We start from the raw sequence: 20,770 nt of genomic DNA, 5'->3' as shown, positions 1-20,770 counted from the left end.
TTGCGTCGCCAACAGAAGCAAATGTTTTATTCACCCCTTCGCTTGCGTAGAATGTAAGTGCACGGTATGTGGTTCATTTTGCGTATGTGTGACCGTGCCCTTAAGACCAGGTTTTTGTTGGTCAATCGCGCAATCACTTTCCGCTGCCTCAAGATAGCAATGCGCCTGACCACACCTCATTTTAAGACCAACATGTTGAGCTTGTTGAGAAGTAATAGACAATATTACTGAAAAAAAAACGCAGGTTAAAGAATCTTGCTTCCAGCAGGGCTTGAACCTGCAACTTCACGATCCATAGGCTGTGACATTAACCACTAAGCCACAAACGGACTAGCTGGGAAATTTATTGGGTGATAATAGAAGTGTAAGAAAATGTTAGTGTAAAATATGAAAAGATCTGCGTTAGGGTGAGGTGGTAGTCGATCCTTCAACCTCATACTCTCCAGTCCGTAACTTTGGCAATGCGCCACCATGATATAGCTGTTCAGTACGTGAATTGTCTTGGTCAAATGTGTCCGTGGTTTTAAAGAAGAAGACAGGCCAGTATGCACAGTCGAGCTCCCATTCAATCATATGGCCTGACAATATTGTAGCCGGTTAACTGAACATGTAGATGGTACATCATATTGCAGTGTATACGTTCGGTGAATGGCAGCCGATGTGGTGCAAAAGCAATAATTGAGAAGTAATAGACAATTATTAGTGAGGGAAAAAGCAGGTTAAAAAAACTTTCTCCAGGCAGGGCTTGAACCTGGGAACCTATGATCCATAGATTGAATAATTGACCACTGAACCACGAACAGACTAGCTGTTTAGACTGGAAATGTTTTAGGGTAAAAAGATATGTCTATTTTTTTTTTTTTGTGTATGTGAGATTTTGATTGGCTCGTGAAGGATTTGCTGGTGTTGGTAAAATGTCCAATTGAGAGACATTTTGTTTGTGGGCTAGGCAGCAAGAAGAAGAAGAAGAAGGAGGAGGAGGAGGAGGAGGAGGAGGAGGAGAAAAAACGCAAAATACCCTTAGTTTGGGACTTTATTGTGTGGAAATGTGAAGTTGTTTATGAATTCTGTTTGTTGAAATGGGGTGAGAATGCAGAGAATTTAATGTTTTTAAGGGCTGAGTGTCTGTGGCTGTTGTGGTTATTTCTGTGGGGAACTCTGAAAAGTGCCAAACTCTTGGTGCTGTATAGGTATGGGGCATGCTGCCCTGCAAAGGCGTAACTTGGTGGGATGGCATACCTGCCATCCCAATATATGTGTTTTTGTTTTTTTTTGCACCTACGAGCACAAGCACCCCAGAGGAGCAGTTTTTCCTTTGAACATATTCTGTTGAAGTCAAAATGTGTGTGTCATATTAGTGATTGAATTAAATCATCACCAAAAGTTAATAGACAGTGTCAAGTTGCTAATTTGAAAATGCTGTCATTATTGCGCAGTTTCTTAGCAATCACGTAAAAGATGAAATGGGGCAGAACCAAACCCAGCCACCACTACAATCAGATGGCAAGTACTAGAAAGTAGGGATAAGCGAGTACACCATTATCTGTATCTGTATCTGTTTAACCAACAAAATGATCTGTATCCGTATCCGTACTCGGAATGGGCGGGGCTTAAACCGGAAGTTGGTATTTTAACCTCTTAGTGCAAAGCCCCTAGTAGTCGTTCATTTAACAGATACCCCCTCCCTGCAGTCTCATCTGCAACTATACCCCCCACCCATAACATAATGGACAATATTGTCTATCTGGGCATTCATAAAAATATTATTTCACCACTCAAAAATCGTATTCCGTCGTAGCAACAACATAAACCGAACAATAGCCTTAGGATATGCCAATACAGCAGTGAAAACGCTGCTCACTGAATAACGAAATAAACGAGACAAAATTTAAAAAAATGATACCATGTCATTCTACAGTCAATATCTGGGAATAAATACACAACCTTACCATTGGTTTTACGTGTAGAGAAGTCCCTTTTGAGACTGAGTGGTCATATATTGTCTTGGACAATCCGTTTGTGAAATATACGCGCATTTGTGATGCTTGGGTACCTTCCAAAATAGCTGTGCGTAATACCACACGTGTCATTTACGGCGTTTTTCACCCATTTTAGTACAGACTGGCTTGATTGACAATTAATTCATTCAGTAGGTGAGAGTACAAGCTTTCTAACGATGTATAACATGTCTAATTTTACTTTTGGAATAGCGTTTTATAGGTCAGCGTAACCGAACATTTTCTTATCATCGCATTCACTCTGTGGCAGCAGTAAAAGAGATGCCGGTACTCGGTACTCTTTTTTTTTTTTTTGAACGAGCTGACGGTGTGAAGACAGTAGTAGACAGAGCGCGCCAGGTTACAGTTGGCTAACCACGATGTACTGTATGTCTTGTGATTTCAGGTGAGTGACGACATCTAAATGTGCACAAAAGTGATATTGCATTAGTACAGTGGATGTATAAGAATGCTAGGATGTCAATGATGCTAGTAGAGTGTGTGTATGAGATCGCTAAATGTACAAGTGCATGCATGTAGTCGCTAGATAACTGGCTAGTTAGCCACACTGTAGCAGCTAGTTAGCCCAACAGTAGCAAGCTAGAAATGTCAGTTTGTAATCAGTAATATGAGCTTACGTGTGAATGTCCAGTAAATGTGTGTTTAGCTATGGTGAGAATAATGTGTTGAGCCGAATCTGAGAATTGCAAACTTTATTTTATTCAGAATATATGACAATAGATAATAGATCCCTTTGGACAGAGTGGCTGTGACGATGGCAAGATTGTTGTGTGGCGCAGCAGCAGTGAACTTTGTATAGGCTCTGTGTAGAGGAGGAGCTCTGTGTGCGGCTGGCCTGTCACGGAACGATGTGGACACTGGACACAGCTACCCAATGAGGATTTTCCTTCATCACGAGTATGGATATTGACACATTTTACTCGGATGGTACTCGTGCTCGTAAAAAGTACATTATCCGTACCGGATACTCGTTTCATCCGAGTATTCGGCTCAACCCTACTAGAAAGGCAGAGGCGACCCCATTAGACTTTTAGACTTAATAATTAAAATGACTCCAACACTCTAAATGCCTTATCTATACCCTCCTCCTTCCATAACCCCAAAATATTTGTCCTTAAAATTACTGCTTTTAAAATGAAAAAAAAATGAATCAGTAAAGAAATACAGGCATTTTGTGGCATTTTCTTCACAAAAATCCCTCACAAAAAGAAAATGGGCAGCAGGTTTTGGTACCCAGCCAGGTGTGAATGTGTCGCTCTCTCCTCTGGTACGCTATTGAGAAACTGAATGACCAGCACTTTGATACAATTTGCTCTAATTGTTTTGCACATGTAGCTATAATCACACTAAATTCATTCATTGCAATCATGTGATAAAGTTGATAAAGAATTTAGCGTGGAGATGAATAACGTTGGGCATTGTAGTTACATAAATGATAGTTTTAGAACCCTGTGGAGGTAATGGCTCAGACATATTTTCAGTTTTTCACTGAAATTGAGACAGACTAAACTGAGCAGACAACATGACAACTGCTAAAATGCAATTGACCTGTGTATTACTTTACAAAAAAAAACAGTAATATGTATTTCTTTTTTACTATTACTATTTTTGTCCATTTTGAGTTTTGTCATGTTTTGCACATTTTAGTACTTTTCTGAATGTGCAAGTAATATGCCTTGATACATTTTTCCCTTAGCCTATATAATAAAACCACTAACCACTCGTTGATTTCTCCACAGTAGCACAATAGCTGACAGTAGCCTAAAATTTAAATTTAGCTTATTCCACTGATCTTGGATGCTGAAAGAATAAGAAGAATCAGAAAATAATATCCCTCCTCCCCTCCTACATCATTCAGTTGCTAAACAGCAGGCCAGAGGAGTGACAGATACATTTTCACTTTGGTATCAATATTGTCTGGCAGTGGGGGTGTGTATTTATTTACATTTGTGTCAAACTTCTTTTTTCTCTCAAATTTCGACAGTAGTTCATTATCAGTTTCCACTTCAGTGTCGCAGGATTAACATTCTTGACCAGGCACCTCTCTTGGTAAAAAAGTTTAGCGCTGCTTTAATTTAAAGCCAAATATCTCTGCTACAGTAGAACTAGCGTTAGCACACCACTGCTGCAATCACTGACTAAATCTGCCAACCGATTTCTCTCTTGAAGTACCCAGAGTAGTGTATGGTATGCTTGATATATATACAGACAGGTGACAAATGAAAGGATCTGAATAAATGAGTGGAGAAACATGACGAAGGCAGATACTTCCATATAGGTATACTGCAGGATACAATCAAGCAATTAAAATCTGATGCTCATTTTTATACATGCTCTGTGGCATGCATAAAAATGTCAAGCAGGCCCAGTTGACCTCAATTCTGGATCAAAATGGCAAAAGGAAAAGATTTAAGTGACTTAGAAAGTGGTTTCACTGTTGGGGCACAGCCAGCAGGAGTTTTAGTCACAAAGACTGCTCAACTGGCTAGTGTTTTAATACAAACAGTGACAACATTAAGATCAATGGGAAAAACGTCAGTAAATAGGGTTGGAAATAGTGGTCAAAAGGGCAATTCAATGACCGGTGAGGCTTGTGCCTTAGTGTGATATATAAGAACAGAAGTAAACATAAGAACAGCTCTTCCTCAGGTGACTGAGAATGTCAATGCAGGACGTGATCAGACTGTGTCAGCGAGAACAGTCCGTCGACAACTACATAGAGAGGGATATTATAGTAGGGTTGCAGTGCATAAACCCCTCATTACAAAGACAAATGCACATTTGAGAGCTCAGTGGTGTAGAAACCATAGGCACAGGTCTACAGAGATGTAGAAAAAGTGATATGATCAGATGAATCATCCTTCACCATATTCTTGACATGTGGCAAGTGCATGTGTGGCATACACTAAGAGAATGGTACAGGCCTGAATGCTTGACCCGTACAGTGAGGGTCAGGTGGCTCTGTTGTGCTTTGGAGGGCATTTTCCTATCATGGTTTGGGTCTAGTTGTCCGCTTAGACGAAAGGGTCCCTGCAACTCAATACAAAGTTATTCTGAGTGATCACCTTTTATTCTATGATGAAAAATTTCTATCCTGATGGGAGTGGTCTCTTACAGGATGACAATGCCCTCATCCACAGGGCACGAGGGGGCAATGAATGGTTTGATGAGTATGAAAATTATGTGAATCGTGGTACAGCCTTCGCAGTTCTCAACCCAATTGAACACCTATGGCAGATTTTGGACCAACGTTTGAGACAGTGCTCTCCACCACCATCATCAAAACACCTTTTGGAAGAATGATGTTCCGTCCTCCAATAGAGTTCCAGAGAATGGCAGAATCTATGGTCCAAGGTGCACTGAAGCTGTTCTGGTGGCTCGTAGTGGCCCAACACCTTACTACGACACATTATGTTGGTTTTCCCTTTAATTTGCCACTCGTCTGTATATATTTGAACAGTACACATAAATAAAAAATTAATCCATGTTCCTTTGAATAAAATTCAAAAATAAAAACATATGCTAGACCAGGAGAGATAATATCTATATGCCAAAGCAAGCTAGCTGGAAGAGAAACTAAGCTTATTAGCTCCTTAAGCACAGAGCATTGAGCTTATGTTGTGGCCATTAACCTACCAGTTCAGCACATCCCATCCATTATCTATACCCGCTTATCTTGAGCAGGGTCGCATGGGGTGCTGGAGCCTACCCCAGCATACGTTGGGTGAGAGGCAGGAATACACCCTGGACAGGCCGCCAATCTATCGCAGGGCACACACACAATTCACTCACACACTCATACCTATGGGCAATTTTGAGTGTCCAATTAGACTACCTGCATGTCTTTGGACTGTGGGAGGAAACCAGAGTACCCAGAGGAAACCCACGCGAACACACCGAGATTCAAACCCACAACCTTCTTGCTGTGAGGCCCACTGCAGCTCAGCACAGTATATAGCATAATCAGCAGGAATGTCAGGCTACTGTCTCTGAAGTTCAGGAGAGTGAGAAGAATAGTCAGGGTACCGTCCTGTGAAACACCAGAACAAAACTTTGCAGCCGCTGCTGGAAAAAAAAAAGCTTTATAAGGTGGTTTCCAAAGGATGTGAAGTTGAAGTGTGTGGTGGCACCTGAAAGGTGATTGATAACAGTTGTACTATTACCCGAGAGATGTGTGGTAGCAGGGTGTGGTGTTACCTGGAAGATGAGCGGGAGAAGGGTGTGGTAGTGCTGGTTCTGTTCCTGGTTGAAGTTCTCCAGACAAGAGGAATACTCGCTCTTGCTGTCTTCTGCAATCTGGGCTCTCATCTGGGCCTGCAGCCTTGCCTGTGCAGAGTAGCCACAGATGCAATGCAGACCATGCCCTGCCCCACTGCTGACATTACTCACACACCATACACACATGCACACACACACACACACTCACAGAACACACGCAATCCCACTGTAACAACAAAAAGCTGTGTCTTGGCTAACAAGTATTGTGGCAGCTAGTTAGTAGGACTGGCTAGTTAGTAAACGTATCGCAAACGTACAATATGCATAATTATAGTTTCCATATCTGGCAAATCAATGTTCCTTATCTGTGATATCTCAATCTTTTATTATCTCACCTTCTCAACGTCAGCCTTGGTCACATTGATGTCAGCATCCATCTTTTCAAAATGTTGCCGCGCCCTGTCTGCCTCTCTGCAGTCCCTCTCAAACCTGCGTTTACTCTGAAACACAGACACAGTCCTTCCCAAACCTGTGTTTACTCTGTGACACAGAGACAGTCCATCTCAAACATGCACTTACTCAGAGACACCTCTTGACTCTTGAGCCCTGAGCTCAGTTGAAATATTTGATAAATCAGTCTGGAGTCTGATGGGTCAGACTGCACTCCTGTAATTCGTGATTTTCAAGAGCAATGGTAACCAACCTTGACCCTGGATATCTACCATCCTATTGATTTTCATTCCAGCCCTAACAAACCACACCTCATTGAAAAGCTAGAGATCTCACTGAGCTGCTAATCAGTCATCAGGTGCGCCAAATTAGGGTCGAAATGAAAACCTACAGCCTAGTCTTAAAAATCCCCAGAGTTTCTGCCTCTACTACCTGACCTGGCAGGCTATTCCACACATTGACTACTCTCTGCATGAAAAAATTCTTCCTAATGTCTGTATGGAATCTACCTTTTCTTAATTTGCTTTTATGTGCCCTTTATGTTCAACCTGAAGAATCTCTTGTAGTTCACTCCGTTGATCCCCTTTATTAATCAAATCACCACTGATTCTCCTTTTACTAAGCTTGAAGAGGTTAAGCATCTTAAGTCTTTCCTCATAGTTTTTATCTTTCGTACCAGGAATCAATTTTGTCGCTGTTCTTTGAACTTTTTCCAGAGCCTATATATCTTTCTTGTAGTACGGTCCCTAGAACTGCACACAATACTCCAAGTGTGGTCAAATGTATTGTATAAGTATAACTTCCTTGGATTTATACTCAATATTTTTGGCTATATATCCTAGCATCCTGTTGGCATTTTTTTTACTGCTACAGCATTACTCCAAAGTCTTTTTCAAACTGAGCACATTCCAATTTTGTTCCTCCCATAAAGTAATCCTGTCTAATGTTTTTATTTCCCACTTTACATTTGGCTATATTAAATTTCATTTGCCAGGTTTCCGCCCACCTCTGGATTTTATTTAAATCTTCTTAGATTACTTTAGTAGCTTCCAACCTATTAGCTGGGCCTCCCTGTTTGTATCATCTGCAAATTTGACTAATGTACTTTCTATGTCCCTGTCGAGGTCATTGAAATAAATGAGAGAGCAGTGGTCCCAGCACTGATCCTTGTGGGACTCCACTTCTAACACCTCCCTGCTCAGATAATATCCCTCCTACTACTACTCTTTGTGTTCTACCCTGTAGCCAGTTCTAAATCCACTCTGAAATACATCCTCTAATTCCTACCATCTTCATTTTACTAACAGGTCTCTCATATATGCCTTTTGGAAATCTAAGTAGATAATATCATACACCTTGCTATAATCAAAACACTTGGTAGCTCCTTCAAAGAGTACCAGAAGGTTTGTCAGACATGACCTTCCCTTACAAAAACCATGCTGGCTATCCCTTAGGATGTTGCTATTTTCAAGAAATACTTCCAACTTGTCTCTAATAATAGATTCCAGTATTTTACATATTATGCAAGTTAAACTTACACGCCTGTAGTTTCCTGGATCAGTACGGTCCCCTTTCTTATATATTGGTATTATATTACCATGCTTCCAGTCCTCAGGTATTTCTCCAGTTTCTAAGGACTGTCTAAAGATACCTGCCAATGGTTTAAAAATGTATTCTTGGGTATATGCCAACAGGACCTGCTGCCTTGTTTGCCTTTAGTTTAAGTAATTCATGCAGGACTTCTTTATTCTCTATTTAAATATCTGATGAGACTTTCTGAGTACTGAATATGCCTTCCAGTAACCTCTTCTCTCGTAAAACTCAGCAAAATAACTATTTAAGGCATCATCAGTATCTTTATTCTTAAAAAGCAATAAATTCTTCATTTTTGATGCACCTGATATCCTCTTTGACTTTCCTTTTCCTACTACAGTATTGAAGGAAACGTTTGGGATTTACTTCTTAAGCCCTATTTGCACGGGACTAGTGTTACCCGGAGACCCCATGTGATTTAGAAATTACCCCCCCACGTCTGTGTTTCATGCGGCGCATTCGCACGGGATAAGCGAATTCTGTATTTTGCTCGAATTTACTGACATTATCTCCCCGGATATGATTGGAAATGTCAAGGCTCTGCTCTGCGTAACGGTAAAATACGACCCCAAATCACCGAGACGCCGATTCGCACGGGACTAATCGCACGGGACATGGCCTGTGTTTGGTGAATATGGTAGGTAATTTGCGGTGGAATTTTTACTTTACAAATTATGGACATGGCAGATTCGAACGGGATTAAGATCACAGACGACCTCCGCAATTATTACAAGTTACTAGAGGTCCCCAGGTAATACTAGTCCCGTGTGAATAGGGCTTTATACACCAGATCCAGAATTTATTTCCCTCTTTGGGCTGATACTGTGCATACTGTGCCAAAAAAACTTCATTTATAACAAAAAACTAAAAATTCTTCATCACATTTTCCTTGCCCTGTCATCATTTCCAAATTAATAGCAGGGTAATTGAAGTCACCCATAATAACAGTCTCACAATCCTGACAAGCTTGTTTTATTTTTCCAAAGAGCGTTGAGTTCACACTACTGTTTGAAGCTGGCCTACCATAAGGGCCTTTTCATGTTCCCCTATGAGCTTTATCCAAATATCCTCACTAGGCACAAGCTGGTCAATTTCTGGAATTTTTTGCACATTAAAATTTTCTTTTAGATAGAGAGCTACACCCCCACCTCTCTTACTGGATATATCCTTCCTAATGAGTTTGTACCCTTCTATATTATATTCATCCCCATCCTCATCTCTAAGCCATGTCTCTGTAATCCCAACTATGTCATAAACACCCTATTTATAGCAGCCTCAAGTTCCAAAAAAAAAAAAAAAAATACTTCTAGCATTTAAGCAGACATTTCAGATTGTTACTTCTACACATCCTCTCCCGTTCCCTCACCCCCCGCCGTCCCAAGCCACACTTACTACAACTTTGCTTTAACAAGACTTCATTAGTGTTCACACTATTAAAGGAAGCCCTGATAGCTTCCATCCTGGCAGTCTGCTCTTCCCTACCCTTTCCATCTCTGACCTCCCTGCACCCAGTCCCTAGTTTAAATAATCCTGTGTTACCCTAAGCATATGCTGGCCCAGTGCTGCAGTACCCCTCCGGTTCAGATGCAGCCCGTCGTGCTTGTAGGTCACCCCTGTCCCAGAAGAAATCCCAGTGCCCCATAAACCTGTACCCCTCTTTCCTACACCAGGTTTGTAGCCACGTATTAAACCTCCAAATAAAATGTTGCTTTCCTCTATTTGCACATGCTACCAGTAGTATTCCAGAAAAAACTACCGTGGAGGTTCTGCTCCTAATCCTTTCCGCTAACTCCACAAATTTGTCCTGCAGAACCTCAAACCTACCTTTACCTATGTCGTTGATTCCTACGTGAACTATGACCACTGGATCTAGGGGTGGGCGATATGACGATATTAGATTGTGAACAATTAAAATGTCTCCACGATCTACCTTTCCAGAGAGATCGGGAGTATTGGGCTACAGTGAAACTGCACATTTTATCAGTTGCACTGACAACGCTCATACACGGTATCCAACGTTGTTTTCTCAGCCAAACCTAAAATCACACTATTCACTAGTCCCTGTTGCGCCTCCCCTAACGGACACACCAATAAACCAATAATAGCAAACAGTACATAGCGCCTTGGATTTATTTTCCTCCCCCTTTTTTATTTGACAACATAGCGGTATGGTGGACACCACAGAGGAGTTTGTCCCTAAAAAAAATTTGACGTTGGTGATATGGAACTGGTTTGGGTTTTCCGAAACCGACATGGCGCAAAACAAAGTTATTTGCAAAGTTTGCAAAGAAAATGTTTGTACGTCGGGTGGCAACACGACAAACCTTTTTAATCACCTCAAAAGAAAGCACCCCAAAGAGCACACAGAAAGCCTAACAATCGGGGGATCTCATGCCACCCAGCTAGAGGCTAGCGGTAGCGGTACAAAGCCAAAACAAACAACCCTGACGAAGGCGTTTGCGAAAGGTACTCCGTATGAGAAGTCCAGTAAGCGTTGGAAAGAGGTAACTGATGCAGTGATATTTTACCTGGCCAAAGACATGATTCCATTAAAAACCGTGGAAAATGAGGGGTTCAAAAGACTGCTCAAAACAGTTGATCCACGTTACGAGTTACCCAGCCGCAAATATTTTTCCAACACCGCCATTCCACTGCTGTACTCCGAATGCCGCGACAAGATTGAACACAAAATTAAAAACGTCCAATTTTTTGCTATAACAAGTGATTTATGGTCTAGCCGCACTTCAGAACCTTATTTGAGTTTGACCATTCATTTCATTCACGACTGGAAGCTGTGCAGGGCTTGTCTTCAAACAACATACTTCCCACAAGACCACACAGGGGAGCTCATAGCACAAGGCCTGAGGGAAGCACTGGCATGTTGGGGACTAAAAGAGGAGAACATGGCCTGAATGACCACAGACAGTGGGGCGAATATGGTGAGGGCCTAGGAATTTAACAGCTGGACTCGTCTGCAGTGCTTTGGGCACAGACAGAATAAAATAAAATATTGTTACTGGCATTCAGATAAGGCCAGTTGGTTCACAATAACAATGCTGTTATATTAATAAAATAACTATAAATTACAGTAAGAACACAGAACAGAGTAAGATGATGCAGTTAGTCTACAATATACATTATTACAATATAATTTAAATGTTATTATATTAAAAGACTGTGTGTGTGTGTGTATATATATATATATATATATATATATAGTATTGTAGACTAATCAGACTTACTGATACTATTGTATTAAAACAGACAGTTTTAATACAATAGTACCATTTATATAAACCGTTATGAATTAAAATGTACAGTATGATTTAGGTTAAATTTAATTTCTAAATCTTATTCTTCTTTTTATTAGAAAAAAGTGCCAGAGACCCTCGTGTTGATCGTGCAACATCTCTCTGCAATAAAGTGGTCAGTACATTCTCCTTCAGCTGGAAGAAAAAGACAGACAGAGCTGAAGCTACCTCTACAGAAGCTCATCACTGAGTCACCAACACGATGGGGTTCCAGACTCAACATGATTGAGAGAGTATTGGACCAGGAAAAGGCAATTTCTCAAGTCTTGAAGGCAGACAAGAAGACGAGGCATTTGGTGCCTTCATGGCAAGAAATTGATGTGCTGGATTCTGTTAAGAAGGCCCCGAGTCCACTAAAAGACTTCACAGATGCACTCTCAGGTGAGGACTACATAAGTGTGTCTTACATCAAGCCCGTACTTCACCTGTTGAAAGTCAACATCTTGCACCTGGACGACGATGACACTGAACTGACAAAAACAATGAAGACAACCATTCTCGATTACCTCACTGCCAAATATCAGGATCCCACCACTTATGACCTGTTGGATATGGCTTCACTTGTTGACAGAGGGATTACAAGTCAGAGTGGTGTCTGAGCTGGAGTCCCTCCTGACAGTACAAGCACAGCATCCAGCAGCATCGGCTCAGCCTAGACCGTTTACCTCCACATCACAGAGCATTGAGGCAGAACAAGGACGGAGTGTGGCACAGTGGGTAAGGAACTGCGCTTGTAACCGAAAGGTTGTAGGTTCGAATCCCGGGTAAGGACACTGCCGTTGTACCCTTGAGCAAGGTGCTTAACCTGCATTGCTTCAGTATATATCCAGCTGTATACATGGATACAATGTAAAGTGCTATGTAAAAAAAGTTGTGTAAGTCGCTCTGGATAAGAGCGTCTGCTAAATGCCTGTAATGTAATGTAATGTAATGTAACAAGCACCACCAAAGAAAGCCAAGAAAACACCAGCTTTTTGAAAACCTCAGGTGCTGCTGCAGCCGCCACATCTGCTTCCGCATCTTTAAAAGAGCCAATAGAGGGGAATTGAAGGCCTACCTGTCCACACCAAATGCAGACAGCAAGATGGATGGTGGAAAGTCTACAAGGGAAGCTTTCCAAGGGTTGGCCAACTAGCTAGAAAGTACTTCTGCATTCCAGCAACAAGTGCTCCCTCAGAAAGAGTCTTCAACACTGGTGGCAATATTGTCACATGCCAAAGGGCAACTCTAAAGCCAGATAAAGTAGATAAACTGGTTTTCCTGGCAAAAAATCTGTGATCTGTCATACTTCACACTCATGTCATGTTTTCTTTTAGAAGGAGATATAAGATACAAGATGTGAAAAGATATGTTCTAAACTCTAAAGCTGCTGGGTTTTCAATAGTCAGGATTCAGAAATATTGTTGTACTTTTGCTTGATTGTTTTGGTTTTGAATCATATTGCACTTTAAAAAATGTACTTAAGAGATTTGTCATTTAGAGTTAGTGACATTTTTTTTACCTTACAGCTTATACTAGCTTGAAACTGGCTTTGAAGTCTTGTTATTCTGTTTATTTTCATGTTTATTAGAATGTCAATTACTGTAAGGAGGGTGGCTGCCACTTCCTCTACTGGTCGCCAGAGGGCAACATAATCATTGGCTGCCACTTCCTCCACGGGTCGCCAGAGGTCGACATTGTCATTGTATTTTGTGTTCCGTTGACTTATTGCTTTCACCTGTGTTGATTTGTGATTCTTTGCACCTGTGTTCATCCCTATATTAGTTCTCCCTTCTGTTGTGTTCACTGCTTAGGCCGCATTTCCACTCAAAGTACCCGGAACTTTTAGTCCCAGGAACTACTTTTCAAGGAACTAAAGGTTCCTTCAGCTCATTGTTGTCTGCGTTTCCACCACGGTCTAAAGACCCGCGAAGATTAGGCTAATTAGTCCGCTGACGTATGAAAAAGCGACGTCATCGTTGGTCCATCTGTCCTATGATTTCTTCTGTAACTCCATACTACCACCGAAGTAGCCTACATTATTTTCCAATAACGGGACAGCCTGGAGGGGTTTATTCCACTTATACAACGGGTTACCAATAATGACTATATATAGTTACTTTAGTATTTATTGATTTTTATCGACTGATCACCTGAAATTGAAATATCTTCCGCGGCCGTTTGGGAATATTATTTGTCTAGTCTAGTCTAGCCTTGTCTAGAATTCTTGATCTTTTTGTGGAACTGAAGAATCGCAGAGTAAAATTATGGCAGTTTGAAAAAGCAAAAGGGACAATTGCTAGAATTAACCTGTTATTTTACTCTGACAAAAAGTGCGGAAGGTGGTTTTTTTTGCCTGTTTGCCTTTACTGTATCCCCGATGTAAATTACACAGAACTACCGCATCCCTCACATAACTGTCAAGCGTTTTGAGTCAATTATAACGGGCTAACAAAGAAAATCCAGATTAAAATATTCAGCAACCGTACTAAACCGGTTTAATGTTTTGGTACGTAATATGCTGTCCCAGCACGAATGCTTAATATTTTATAAAACAGACTTAACACTAAAGCAAGAAAAGAAGAGCATGCATGTTATAATCCTCAATCTTAGTTTCTCATCTGTAGACGTTGGCACTTGGCAGGCTATAACCAAAAGTAGGCTACTGCGCAGCATAACATAAAAATTTGAATTCAAGTTATTATTTTGAAAATAATCGGATTTGCGGCTGCAGATTTTTACAAAATGGCGGTTGAAATAAAATGCTGCGAGTAGGCTACTCGACCAATCAGAAATGTTTGCGCTTACGCCCCACCCCAAAAGTTCCGGTACTTTTGGAAAGTAGGCTACAGCCGCGTTTCCACCGCAGGAACTTTCCCCAGGAACTAGGAACCTTTTGAAGAACTCAGTGCGTTTCCACCGCAGGAACCAGGGTCTAAATTCTGGGGACTTTATTTTACCCCCAAAAAAGTCCCTGCTCGGGGGGTAGTACTTTCCAAAAGTACCGGAACGTTTGGGGTGGGGCGCAAGCGCTGAATATTTCTGATTGGTCGACTACTCGCAGTAGCCTATTTTATTTCAACCGCCATTTTTAAAAATCTACGGCCGCAAACCGATTTATTTTCATAATAATAACTTGAATTCAAACTTGTATGTTATGCAGCGCAGTAGCCTACTTTTGGTTATAGCCTGCCAACTTCTTGGAACAGATGAGAAATTAAGATTGAGGATTATAACGTGTGCTCTTCTGTTCTTTTCTTGCTTTAGTATTCGTTTTATAAAATGTTAAGCATTCGTGCTGGGACAGCATATTACGTACCAAAACATTCGGTTTAATTCGGTTGCTGAATATTTTCTTTGTTACGTTATAATTGACTCGTTATAATTGACAAAACGTTTGACACAGTTATGTGAGGTATGCGGTAGTTCTGCATAATTTACATTGGGGATACAGTAAAGGCAAACTAGAAATCACCTTCCGCACATTTTGTCAGGGTAAAATAACAGGTTAATTCTAGTAATCGTCCCTTTTGCTTTTTCAGACTGCCATAATTTCACTCTGCGATTCTTCAATTCCACAAAAAGACCATGGCTGCGTCCCAAATGACTCACTTGTTCACTCATTCACTATTCCCTATATGGTGGAAAATATGTAGCACACTACATAGGGAGTGAGCGGCAGAACGAACGTTTGCTTCGGGACACTGTTGTCATCACCCTGCACCGCTACTATCTTTTGAATATCTGTCGCACCATAACGGAAATTGCGTTCGTTTTTGATGTGGCGAGAAGGTGACGTTGTCTTTGGTCCCTGATAAAATATTTTTTGAACGTAATCTTTATGTGTATATATGAAATTCTCGGTTAAATATTCATTAATATAGGCATTGACCAAATGTATAGCAATATACTGTTCAAAAATCTTTTATCAGGGACCGAAAATTACGTTTTGCTTGAGTTGCACTGCTAGTACCGAGATTAGCTAGCTTCTTAGCAAGCAAGCAGCTCTCCGGAGAAAAACCATTAACGTTACACTTGGCACTCAAATTGGTGACTTTTTTGTATCGAATATGCAAATATAATTAATGATTTGACATAACTATGGACAACTTGCATTTATACAAGTAGCTACCACTTGCTTTTTCCAACCGCCATCTTTGTTGAAAAAAACCGTAAAGCCCTACCGCAGTGTAATGTGGGATGCTGGGCTTCCGGATAGTGTACATAGCTTGTACCCTACATTTTGCAGTGCATTGTGGGGCGGAAGTAGTTCACTATATAGTGTGCTACAATTTTGTTTCTCAGATGGGATACACTACAAAATGGCTGATGCCAAAAGTACTGCACTATATAGGGAATAGGGAGTGATTTGGGACGCAGCCCAGGAAGACTAGACATGGACTATATTCATGGTGCATGGTTCGCATCCGGAGGACACACTTCGCTGCTCCGCTAGCAGTAACTTTCAAGGAAAGCAAATGGTGGCTGTACCACTGCAATATTAATAAAAATTTTCACGCTAGTCCGAGTATTCTTTCTATTTATTCCTGCCATTTTGCGATTCAATAGCAAATTGCTTACGACGTGTGCTTTATTTCTGCTGTTGTTACCAGTTATTTGTGGAATGTATTCTGTCGCCTCGGATGTCAAGACATGAAAGTGAATGTTCGCATAAAAACATAATGAATGTGTTTGAGAGGATATATAAAACAGTTACAATCTGTATATTAGCCTGTTATATCCTGTTTGTTGCATAACAATGGTCCAAGTCGAACTACCAGCGAGAGTTTTGCTTGACAACGGTAAAATAATATGCCCAAACGGCCGTGGAAGAATATTTCAATTCCAGGTGATTAAGTCGATAAAAATCAATAAATACTAAAGTAACCATATATAGTCATTGTTGGTAACCCGTTGTATATAAGTGGAATAAACCCCTCCGGCTGTCCCGGTTATTGGCAAATAATGTACTTCGGTGGTAGTATGGGGTTACAGAAGAAATCATAGGACAGATGGACTGTCGATGACGTCGCTTTTACATACGTCAGTGAACTAATTCGCCTAATCTTCGTGGGTCTTTAGACCGCGGTGGAAACGCAGACAACAATGGGCCGAAGGAAACTTTAGTTCCTTGAAAAGTAGTTCCTGGGACTTTGGGTGGAAACGCGGCTTACTATCCCCCGAGCACTGACTTTTTTGGGGGTAAAATAAAGTCCCCGGAACTTAGGCCCTGGTCCCTGCGGTGGAAATGCACTGAGTTCCTCAAAAGGTTCCTAGTTCTTGGGGAAAGATCCTGCGGTGGAAACGTGGCTTAAGTTACTGCCGAAACAGAAGCACCAAGACCATACTTTAAAAAACGTGCAGGTGGCTCTGGACAACTAGCAGCAGAAACCGGAGAGGAAAAATAAATAAATAAATAAGGGTCATTTATCTAACGTTAAGTGCTGAATAAGTAACAAGAAAACAAACTACCCGGAGTGGAATCGTAAATAGTTAAAAGTGCATTAATTATTTTTATTTATCTAACCTTGAAGCGTTGAATTAATAACACTGAAAAGAACTACCCGGAATCCCTCTGGTTGTAACCAACTAACTTGGCTAGCTTTTTACTAAATAGCAATGACTGGAGGAACCCCTGCACTAGGAAATATTGTGTGTACCTCAGAACAGAGTACAACCAAAATCTACCCGGAATCAAATTATAATATTATAAGAAACTACAGGTAATGTTAGCATGTAAAAATAAGAGAAATTTATCTAACTACAATAGCCTAATATTTTGCTCCTGGGGGGTTCAAAAACCACAGAAAAAACCTGTGTTCATCAAGAAGGAGGCCGAATTATCTAACCAGCTAGTTTGCTAGCCAAGTGCTTAACGGAGGAAAAAAGTGGAAAAGCCCCCCCTGTCCCCTAATGGCAACAAAAACTTTCACTTTAGAAGCAAAACTGTCTTACCTTACGTGATATGGGGGTTTTGTTTAAACAAAAATCCCAAAATAATATCAAAAACACACTTGAAAGCACAATACAACCCTGATGACTTTTACCCTGACTGTTGATATATTCTCAAATTGACCATCATAACGTTATACTGGAAAATATGTACAACTAAAACGTTAACCCATAGAGCAAAGATTAACGTTACTGTCCGAACACACTGTGATTTTACTTTCACTCTCACTCTCTCACACACATAACTCAGCTATCATACATTCACTCGCCGATTGAAAATCGAACAGCTAACGATGCTAATGATAAAATTCACTTTAAATTTGTTGACAAACTGGTAACGTTAGGATTATATAATTTAACGTTAGGGTTAACCGATTTAATGTTAACAATAGACTAGGGTGACTTCATTCTTTATAGCTCCATGGGGCAAACATTACCAAGTTCCGCACGTGAGGCTGAGGCTTGTTTAACGTACAAAGGAAACCTGTTAAAAGTTAGCTTGTTAACAGTTAGCTAACGTTAGCTAGCCAGTAAATTTCATCCAATATTTTCATGGCACATGATAAGGGGCACATGTTATGACATTCTAATGTGCACTCAGAGCACGGGCTGAGACAGTCACGGAGCTCACCGCTCGCCGAAGCGTGCACTGCTGCGTCCCGCAAAACCACGCCCATCCGGGAGTCCCATAACGTGAGACGGTATTATCGACCATCTGAAATGCTACCGTATTTATTTCCTATTTATTCAAGCGGACTGGACGCCGTTACCTATTCAACTGCAAGTCCTGTACAAATTACACATAACTGTCTAAATGGAAAATAACCCAACTTAATAGGCCTACATATACATTTTAGTTATATTGATACAACCTATTTTATAATATCAATTTATAGACTAATTAATTACTTAATCGCGAAGTACATTGGTGCAAATGCAGCTTCACAGTTTCCAACTGTTCCCCTATGGCTATTTTACTTCCTGCAACTTGGTTTACAACTGTGAATATGTGACGGATCGCTATAAATGCTAGTTGGGACCAGCCTTTTTCATATTAACCTGAAATACACAGGACGGGACACTTCTACAATATGATCTCAATTAAAGACAAGTTCCATTAATCTCTATGGGGTGGTCGATACTAGGGATGGGCATTTAAGTAATTTCCATATTCGAGTACTCGCATTAAATTATTGAGTACTCCCAAAAAAATAAAAAATCTAACGTAAGAATAGGGTCCGAAATGAACACACAAGCGAAAATGCGGGTAGATTTTTTAAACCGATATGATTCATTGCGCCGCGTCAGCTCTGATTGGTGTCTGCACAGCAGGCTAGCCTAGGCTACGCGCCACCCGCCTTTCTCAAATCTGCTCATGCTAAAGGCTCAAACTTTTGGCGCACGCTCACAGCTGACAACTATATGTTGAGTGTAGCCTAAGTCAGCCTATGCATGTAGGCTAAATGTTTTATTAATAAACTGTTCACTGAACGATGTATTGAGAATCTGTGTGAGAATTTTACCCGTGTAAATGATATCGCTGTCAATGCTCATATATTGTGCTATCACCAAAACATCTTTTTTTTCTAAAATGTTAACTAAGTATTTGTTTTGGTGTAGCCTACTTTATTTCAAAAACAGATAGCCATCGCACCATCTGTTTCATATGGTCGACTCGACTCAACCTTATTGAATTCAGTTCGTGCTATACATTATAACCGCGGGTACCGTTACATTTGCGTGATCTGGATTCTAATCTGCAGTCATCGCCTAAACAAAAATAAACATGAGCGGTGCTCATATTCGCGACGTGATTATCACTTGTTTTATGTTAGGCTGACTGATGTTTCATTTCAAATGGGTAATTGATGACGCGTCTAAAATCCCAATAAGCCTACCTTGTCTGCGCTGCACAGACTGTAGAGAGATTAGCCTACATAAAGAAAACCCATATCCACAAACATTAAGATGTTGCAATAATTTCAATAATTTGGCTGGTAAAAAATCTGTGGCTGGTTTAATTTTTCATCTGCAGCCACCCTTGGCCCGTAGTAGCTAAACAGTTAATTGTAAAATATCTATTAGGCTACTATCTAGGCCTAATGCTTTCACATTTATGTAAATTGGCCAACAAGGGAAAACAAGTGCAATTTGAAATTCATTTATTGAACAATCAGGCTTCAATTCCCTACAAACACACTACGTAATGACAACGTTGCACTTTGGTCATAATTTGGTAAATCGCAACATTGCAAACAGGTGACGTTGTGACAACATTGCTCTATGGTCGCAAAATAACCAGTCCTCTGCAACATTGCAGTAACGTTATAAAATGACGCAAATACGATGTCATTTAATAATGTAACAATTACGTTATATCACAGTCCTCATCCTTTCTCCATTTGAAACGTTACTGGTAGGTTGTCAGAACGCTTGTAAATGAAGTATTGGTTTACATTAAAATATCTATTTGTCTATCTGTCTGCGTGTTTACGCTTGGACAGTAAACACGTTATATCCAATGCAGGGTTTATTTAGTTATTATTTATTTTATTTTTTTATAGGATATGATGGAAAAGCAGGTATAGGGTTCTAGGGTGGCTGACATGGATAGGGGTTTTATAGTAGGCTAGGTGTAAAGCATGGATGATGAAATATAGTTTAGGGTGAAGGGATTTAGAGTGTAAATCTATTGTCTGATCCACACTCCGGAGCAGAAGGTAGTGGTAATTCACCAATAAGCTGGACACCACCGGCTGTAAAACAAGAAGAAGAAGACGTTATATCCAATCACATGCGCATATTGCTGACGTGCTCTTGGAAGAAGGTGGCTGTGGTTTCAAATTCTCCGTGGGAAAATCGGCGTTCAAGAGCAGTAAGTGTTTCATTATGCCTTTATATTTTTTAACTGAATATATTAATGCGACAATACTGAATGCCAACCGCCGTAAAAACTAACAAGAAGAAGAACTGAATGTATTGCAGACCTTTTCAGTTAGTAGTATTTGCAATGTAATGTTGAAGTCCTACTTTCAGCATGCATGTTTGCAATTCTAGCTGAATGTTGCTAATGCTTTAAGTCAGCTGGTGAAATTGTGATGTTCAGACTTGGCGTCTGTTCTGGGACTAATTTGAGTTAGTGTTCTGTTAGATAACATATTTGCTAGTTTGAGTATTTAACGCTAATAGCCCAGTGCAAATGTAATGTAAGACCAGCTAACATTACCTAGCTGATCTCAGTGATGACCT

At 40.5% G+C, this 20,770-nt stretch overlaps 1 protein-coding gene across 12 annotated transcripts in view; it reads right to left on the bottom strand.

The window, feature by feature from the left end:
• Positions 1-20,770, bottom strand: part of LOC118237336 (formin-binding protein 1-like) — a 185,430-nt gene that overhangs the window by 73,036 nt on the left and 91,624 nt on the right. For 11 of the 12 annotated variants that reach the window (XR_004767148.1, XM_035435937.1, XM_035435926.1 and 8 more), the window contains 2 exons: positions 6,632-6,736; positions 6,216-6,344 (listed from right to left, as the gene is read on the bottom strand). The exons of the other annotated variant lie outside the window; for it this stretch is intronic. Coding sequence is in view for 10 of the 11 variants with exons in the window: in XM_035435937.1 (XP_035291828.1) it covers positions 6,216-6,344; positions 6,632-6,736 (234 nt within the window). In the remaining variant the exon portion in view is untranslated. The remainder of the gene's footprint in view (positions 1-6,215; positions 6,345-6,631; positions 6,737-20,770) is intronic. 12 annotated transcript variants of the gene reach the window in all.

The sequence above is a fragment of the Anguilla anguilla genome, chromosome 10, assembly GCF_013347855.1.
Source record: "Anguilla anguilla isolate fAngAng1 chromosome 10, fAngAng1.pri, whole genome shotgun sequence".
Classification (NCBI taxonomy): Eukaryota; Metazoa; Chordata; class Actinopteri; order Anguilliformes; family Anguillidae; genus Anguilla; species Anguilla anguilla.
Note: the sequence above shows the minus strand (reverse complement) of the source record. Positions and strands in the feature narration are given on the sequence as shown.